The sequence below is a fragment of the Tupaia chinensis genome, unplaced genomic scaffold (assembly GCF_000334495.1).
Source record: "Tupaia chinensis unplaced genomic scaffold, TupChi_1.0 Scaffold138464_1, whole genome shotgun sequence".
NCBI lineage: Eukaryota > Metazoa > Chordata > Mammalia > Scandentia > Tupaiidae > Tupaia > Tupaia belangeri.
The window spans coordinates 10,338-17,580 of NW_006198360.1; the positions used below are offsets into that span (position 1 = coordinate 10,338).

Sequence of the window (7,243 nt, forward strand, 5' to 3'; positions counted from 1 at the left end):
TTGGGGTAGGAAGGCCCTACCGCTGGATTGATCCTCCGCCACTGGGCACTGTACCTTGGGGACACTCACTGCCCAACCACCCAAGACAGGACAATGGGCAGGTTAAAAGAAAAAGAGAGAATGTCTCTCCATGGTGGAGACCTTGCTGGGCAGAGCCTGGCCTGAAGAGCAGTCTGCCTGTCCTGTTCCTGGGCCTGCCCTGGCTGTCTCTCCAGGGCTGGCCAGGGGTAGCCTTGGGCTCACTCCCAGGACACACTGTCCCCAGCCACTGCATAATCCCCGTGCCCAGACTGCTGACTGTGTTCACAGGGGCCTCAGCGGAGGCAAGAAACGAAGGGTGGGAGGTGACCAGCAGGCTGTAAAAGGGGAGTCCTGCTGGTTTGTGGCTGTCCAGGGTCCCTGCACTTTCTAGCAGCCTAGGGGCAGGGGGCAGCTGCGGAGGCTGCACGGTAAGGTCGTGGGTCTGGTGGGACTGGTCTGGTGGTTTCCCCCATGAACCGTTGGACCGGCAGCTTGCGCCTCGGCCTCCACTTACCCCACGTACCAAAGGCTACTCCAGCGGGCTTGAGGCGGGCACCTGCAGGGACGCGGCACCTGGAGCAGGCGAGGCACCAGCCCGGCCGACCTCGTCGCCCAAGCCTCTCCACCAGGAGGGTCAAGATCCCAGATACTTATCCCTCTACCCCCCAACTTACTGGTCCGAGGGGTCGCAGCCGTCCGCGAAGCCCAGCGCCACCTGTGGGGACAGGGGTGAATCTGGACGGGGCGTGGCCAAGCTCAGACCCGCCCCTCGGGGGGCCCCAACCGAGCGTGCGGCCCGACCCACCTGCGGCAGGAGCGGCGGTAGTACCAGCAACAGAAGCGCGCGGGTGGCCGGCGCCCCCCGGGCCATGCTCAGCGCGGAAAGCGGAGAAGGAGGCTCCCGCCCACCCGAGGCCCTGCCTTTGGAAAACTTTCCCCATTGTAAGCCCCGCCCAGTAGCGGCTTTGCCCTAGGTGCCCCGCCCGGCGACCTCGGCCCGGGGTTTGGCACCACGTCTCTCTGCAGCTCACCTGAAAGCTGTGGCTGAGGGCTGCGTAGGGTGTGGCTTCACACAACAAATGGGCTCACACCTCGCATCACACCTCCAGCGCACTTCTCAAGGCAAACTGGACGCTTATACCAACACTTAGACACTGGGGTGTTCGAGGACATTCAGTATCTAGGCTTCAGGCACTGTCCCAGGGGGCTGCTCACTCAGGCTGGATCTGCCCGTGGCTCCAGGCCATTGAAGTACTGGTGCAGCCCACTTTCCAAAAGCACTGCACCTTGAAGGTCATGCTCAGCCTGGGGAGTGTGGCCTCCCATCGAAGGGCCACAGTGAAACTAACATCTTTCCCTTGGCCTGGGATGCCTGCCGCTCATTCTGCTGGGGAAAGCTGGGGTCATTTCTTCCAGGAGGACCCCTGACTCTTACTCTCTTCCCATCAGGCTAGGCCCGCGATAGGGACCAGCCACACAGCCTCTGGTGATCAGGCTAGGAGGTGGTCAGCGCAGGAAGGGGCGGGGAGGGACATCCACCCTTCCCCTGCATACAGAGGAGTCTCAGCCTGCGGCCTTCACTAGAAGGAAAGTGATCCCACTCCCTTGAGGGCAGGGCCTCCTCCGCTTGGCTCTTCTGCCAACACCTGCTCCTTCTTCTCACTGCTTCCTCCCCTGCCCCTACTCTGTCTGAAACCATCCTGCACCCTGGTCCCCAAGCGCCCTCCATGCCTGTGAAGCTCCAGTGAGGCTGCAGGTCTCAGACATCCTTCCTCCTCCCTCTTGCCTTGCCTGTGTTTGGACTACAAGGGCCTGCAGTGGGATGGGAGGACAGAAGACACAAGTTCAGCGTCTACAAGGGCCAGCACAGGGATGGGAGGACAGAAGACACAAGTTCAGCTTGAGGCCTAGGGCCAGAGCTTCGAGTTCAGCCAGTCCCTCATACAGGACCTGGACAGGGCTCAGTCACTGAGTACCAGTAGCCTGCCAGTGGAGGAGCTAGGCCAGAATTTAGGAGAGAGTGGCCTGCTCAGGTGACAATGTCTTCTAGGGAGTTCCTCCTCCTTCTTTTATTTTTAAAAAATAATTTTTTTTATTTCACTTTATTTATTAACTTATTTTAATTTGACCAGAGAGGGACAGAGAGAGAGAAAGTGAGAAAGCAAGCTGCCAGATGTGGGACTCAAACTGCGGTTAGCCATGTGGGAGTCCAGCATCCTTAACCACCAGGGCACCTGCTGGCCCCAGGAGTTTCACCCTCTTGAGGCCTGGGTCTTCCCTTCCCACCTGCAGAGGAAGCAAACTTAGGCCATGGCTGGTCGACCCCAGTGGAGGCAGCAAGGGACCTGGACCTGCCATCTTCAAAGCCCACTGGACAGAAGCCCTGCAAAATGCTACTCTAACTTAGGGGAAATGACAGATTTCCAGGCACCCAAGGCACTGGGGGCTGGGGTGAGAGGAGGAAGCTCAATACTGGTGTCCCTGAGGCCTATGCCCAGGAAAGTACACAGATGCACCACCTCTGCACTCCTTCTGCGCTAGGGAGGGCTCTCCTGGTAACTGGCCCCAGGCTGTGGCAGGGTGTGTGTGCGTGCTATGCTGTGACAGAGGGCCAGGCTGGCTGTGCTCTGTGGGGATAGCGTCCAACAAGCCACACTCCCAAGGGCAGAAGCAGGTGGAAGGGTGGGTGGGGGCACCAGAACCAGTCTGAGTTCACAGGAGCAACTCATGGACTGGGAGGGGTCTTCAGTCAGGGCCCAGAATGCTGAGCCCACACTTATCTCAGACAAGTGGAAGCCCCAAACCAGGAGCTAGGCCTCACCCTGGACCCCAGTCGGGCTCTGAGGGGAGGGTATAGTGAGATGGGTGCCAAACCTTTGTTTACACCTGCCTGGGGTCATCAGGAGTCCTGGAACTTTGGAGGGACTGGAGCCCCCTGTGGCTCTCCCTCTTACCTGGGCCTCTGAGTCTGGGTCAGTCTCAGCTCTGGCCTGGTACCCCTAGCACCTTGAGTTGCCTGCACCACCCAGTGTTCCAGGCTTTGGGCCAGAATGGACTCCCCATAGGTCTCTGGTGAGACTACCACACTCGTTGGGAGGCCCTTGCCAGGCAGTTTGTTGTTTCATGGATTGGTGGACGTGTGTGCAGAGGGGGAGGCTCCCCCAAGGCTCTGTCTCCACTTCTCACGCTGTCCTTGCCCTGGTGAATAACTTGCAGCCATCTACTGCGGGCTTGGAGTTTGACAGGGCTGCGGGGGAGGTTCTCTGCAGGACTTCTAAAGGCTGAGCAGGTGCTAGGGTCGGGGGCTCTGAGGCGCTCAGGCGATGTGCAGGCAGTGGGCTGGGATGCTTGCTACTCATTCTGCTGGGGAAGGCTAGTTAGCTTTATTGCCGGTTTTGAGAGTGGGATTCAGGAGGGGAGTTGCCCTTGCACCCTGGGCTTGCTGACTCCAGGGTAGTAGGAAGTGGCTGTGGGTGAGAGGCTATCCACTTGGACCTGCCCTGCAGGAGATGCCCAGGTCCCAGGCCTGGGTTTGGCCTGCCTCACAGTCTGTGGGGGCTCTGTGGAGAGGCTCTTATGGCCTCAGGAGCTGGTCACCACCTGGGCTACAAAGATGACTTTGTAGGTCTCCTTTACATCCCCCCTGAGCTGCAGCAGGGCTGACACCATGAGTGGGTGGTCCGGCTGGAACGAGAGGGGCGAGCAGAGAGGGGGCTATCAGTCCATGGGTACCCCAGGCAGATGCCTCATCTTTTCTGCTGCACTGCCTCCCTCACTCCCACAGGGCCCTCCACTGTCACCCTCTTTCCGGAGTAGGACCCGCCTCTGTCATCCCCAGGCCCTCTGGTCTGCAGCCTGCAGGCACCTACGTCAAAGTCAGAGGGTGGCAGCCAGGAGATGCTGATGGTTTTGGTCTGGCCGCGCTCCACAAAGCCCTTGGACGGCTCGATGGAGAAGCCCTTGTGCTGCAGAGATGTGATGCTGTCCAGGCTGAACTCGACAGTCTGGAGGATATTATGGCTGCTGGGGGCTGGTGGCTCAGGCACAGCTCCCAGGAGGCAGAGGGACTGGGGGTGTGGATGAAGGTGCCCAGCTCCATCTGCCCTCTCAGCTCTGACCAGTGGGCCGCCCACCCTATACTTGTCACAGAAGTCCTGAGGAAGCCCAGGGTGGGCAAGGTCAGGAGGGGCAGGGCTGCACAGGGGATCTGAAGAGACTGTCAGGGTGGTTCAGGGAAATGCTGTGGTCACCTTCTTTGGAGACAGCTGGGTGGTCCGGATACAGCCCACCTGTAGCTCTCGGGTGGCGGGTGGGGATGGGGTGTCCTTGTCAAACTGGACATATTCCAGGGTCACCAGGATAGGTTTCAGCTCCTCGGCTTCTGGAAAGGGAGGGCCGACTAGGAATTAGCAGTGGAGCCATGTGGCAGAGGAGTGAGGGGAACTGCCCAGGTTCAGGGTGGGGAAAGAGGGTGCAGGGGGTGGTAGAGCTGGAATCCTCCTGAAAACTCTGGTTAGCAATGGTTGTCCCAGCTGGCTCTGGAGGGGAAGGGTGGGAAATGCTTGCCCTTGTCCCCTGGGTCTGGGTGCATCCACTTGTGGACTAAGGGTTCTGTCCTCAAACTGCTCCCTGTCACTCCCTTGCTGGGGGCTCCCACCTCCCTGGTCAGGGATGGGAGGGTCACCCTCTCTGTGCTCCGGGTCCAACACAGGGATCGTGGTCAGAGACTCCACAGGCACGTCCAGGGGGTCTCCGCCTTCCACAAACATCATGTGCTCCCGGGCTGCGCCCTTCAGGAGGATCTGCTGGGAGAGTTTCTGGGGGCAAGAAGCACACAGTACCCTTGTCCCCAAGGTTCCGCAGATGCTGGTCTCTTCACCTGAGGACCCCCCTCCCTCGCCCCCACAACATGGCACAGCATCCCCCAGGCAGTGCCCACAGGATAGCCTTGTACTGGCCGCCTCCAAAGTGGGTAGTGCAGGGAAGGGGAAGTGGGTGGGATCCAGACGGCCCGGGGCCAGAGGGCCAGGCTGCACCTTTTTGAAGAGCACCACCCTGAGCTGGTCAGAGTAGTACAGGCTCTCGTGGTCCGGGCTGAAAGTCACGGTGAAGTCTTGCACCTTTCCAGGGTCCATAACACCTTCCACTGGCACCACACTGAACACGCTCTGGCCGTTGTGGTTCTGAGTACCTGGGGCGGGGCGGTAGGAGTGGCCGACCCACCCTTCAATCTCTTCCCGCCCCACCCATCCTACTGCGGCTGAATCCCTCTTAACTCTCTGGGCTGTGCATGGTTTCCCTCATGACCTCCCTGCCCTGCTCCTCAAGGCCCCACCTTCACCCAGTTATGCCTCCTGCCCCTGCGAACCCGTCAGCTCACCCACAACATCCGTCCTCTGGGCCGGGGAGGCCAGGAACGTTGGCAGCTGCTGCTGGTCCTCGACCCTCTTGCTGGACAAGCTGTCCAGCTGCATGGAGAACTTGATGGGGAGCGAGGAGTTGTTCTGCAGCTGCAGAGAGCAAGTGCCCATCACTGACTAAACCAGCTTGGCCAGCCCGGCAGCAGAGCTTGGCTGCCCTGCCTGCGGTCAGGGCCATGACTTGGTCATCTGACTGAAGACCTCCCAGCCCCAGCTGCCCCTGCCTCCAACAGGGACAACAGGTGCAGTTACGGCAGCTCATCGAGTTGTTGGTAGGTCTGCATCTCAGCCAGCCTCACGTTAGCCTCTGTGTGATGTGTGTGGTGCCGTCCATCTTCCAGAGCCTCTCTGAGGGTAAGCTCAGGCTTGGCTTAGCCGAGCCCACATCTTTTTTTTTTTTTTTTAGAGGTTTTTGCTATAGGGCATGTGCGCTCATCAGACAGACAGAGAGAGAGACAGAGGGACAGAAAGCGAGAAATCACATACACACACACACACACACACACACCCCAGGGGGGATGGGGAATGGGCATGCCGCAATCCCTTCTCCTCCATTCTCCTCTTGGGATCTTGGGCACACACGCACACACGCCCGGCGTGAGTTTTAAGCCACCAGGTCTGGGACACGAACCGCGGTCGACTACGTGGGAGTCCAGTGACATAGCCATTACGCTAACTGCTGGTCCCCAGCCGAGCCCACATCTTTGTCCAGTTCCTTCCCCTCCCTTGGCCCTTCTCCTGAGCATGCCCCTTCACACAATCCCTGTCTCAGCCTCTGCTCCAGGGCCCAACCTATGGCAAGTGGGGAAGCAGGTGTCCTTCTGCAGGCTGCCTGAACCTAAGGCCCATGTGCCCCTCAGACAGAACGGCAGCAAGAGCCAGCCCCGTCCTCATGCACAGGTGTGGGAGCCCATGACACAGCAGGGTTTAGGTGCCACCTCCAGTTCGTAAACCCTCAAGGCTTCAGAGGTGCTAGAGTTGAGCTCCTAAGGAGTGAGTGTTCAAGCAGCACAGAAGGAGAGAGAGGATGGAAGAGAGTTCTGTGCAAAGGTCCCAGGCAGAAGGACGAGGAGGCTGGAGAGGATGAGGTGGGGAGGGATGGGGACACTCTTGGCCTTGTCAGAAACCAAGGTCCTGTGTTCCCCTGCTGGGAGGGCAGCAGGTGTGGCAGCTGCTGGGAACTGGGGTGTAGGAGTGGGAGTGGCCTGTGCCTCTATTAGCTCCAAAACCAGCCGGCACTTGCAAAAGCAGGGCTAACCCCTCCCCGGGTGGAAACCCCTCCTGGTGGGCTGGGGCCGAACTAGGCCCTACAATGTGCCTCACCTTGAAGCTCACGGAGACAGACTCCCTGGCGATCACATAGCCCATGTTGAGGACGTCCCCTTCAATGGAGCACGTGATGGTGGATGCCACGCCAGTGCCCGTGAGGGTGAGCGTGAGCGTGCCTCTCTTGGTGATGATGTCCAGTGATTCTTGAGCCTACAGAGACCAGGTCACTCAGCAAGGAGTGGACACCTGTCTGAGGCATGTGGGGAGGTCTGTCTTGCCAGAGACTGGCTGCCACGTTACGGAGCTGCGAGTTTGGGGCTCCCTTGCCTCCTCTTATTTGTTAGCAAGGGCCCAGGAGGAAAGGCTGCTTGCAGACCTTGGCATGATCTGTGCTGGACCCAAGCACCCGAGCATCTCCCGTGGCTGACGCTGCAGTCCTGCAGTGTGAGGACTCACCAGGGTGCTCTCGCGGGGGGAGAAGGACAGCACCAGGACCTGTGTCTCGCCCGTATGCAGCTGGCTGGAGGGGTTCA

At 59.7% G+C, this 7,243-nt stretch overlaps 2 protein-coding genes across 4 annotated transcripts in view; both read right to left on the minus strand.

Moving 5' to 3' along the window:
• The window catches only part of TMEM52 (transmembrane protein 52), a 2,132-nt gene extending 1,226 nt beyond the window's left edge, over window positions 1-906 (minus strand). Inside the window, exons 1-3 of one of the 3 annotated variants that reach the window (XM_006161357.3) lie at window positions 827-906; window positions 696-736; window positions 536-577 (exon numbers count right to left, since the gene is read on the minus strand). In XM_006161357.3, coding sequence (XP_006161419.1) covers window positions 536-577; window positions 696-736; window positions 827-892 — 149 coding nt within the window. In that variant the 5' untranslated portion in view covers window positions 893-906. Of the gene's footprint in view, window positions 1-535; window positions 578-695 lie in introns of all 3 variants that reach the window. The other 2 variants (XM_006161356.2, XM_006161355.2) reach the window with 2 other exon arrangements.
• A 1,527-nt stretch (window positions 907-2,433) lies between these two features.
• The window catches only part of CFAP74 (cilia and flagella associated protein 74), a 92,069-nt gene continuing 87,259 nt past the window's right edge, over window positions 2,434-7,243 (minus strand). The window contains exons 33-40 of the mRNA XM_006161358.2: window positions 7,167-7,243; window positions 6,765-6,920; window positions 5,402-5,531; window positions 5,058-5,212; window positions 4,706-4,838; window positions 4,272-4,402; window positions 3,891-4,025; window positions 2,434-3,705 (exon numbers count right to left, since the gene is read on the minus strand). Of these exons, the coding sequence (XP_006161420.1) occupies window positions 3,604-3,705; window positions 3,891-4,025; window positions 4,272-4,402; window positions 4,706-4,838; window positions 5,058-5,212; window positions 5,402-5,531; window positions 6,765-6,920; window positions 7,167-7,243 (1,019 nt within the window). The 3' untranslated portion in view covers window positions 2,434-3,603. The remainder of the gene's footprint in view (window positions 3,706-3,890; window positions 4,026-4,271; window positions 4,403-4,705; window positions 4,839-5,057; window positions 5,213-5,401; window positions 5,532-6,764; window positions 6,921-7,166) is intronic.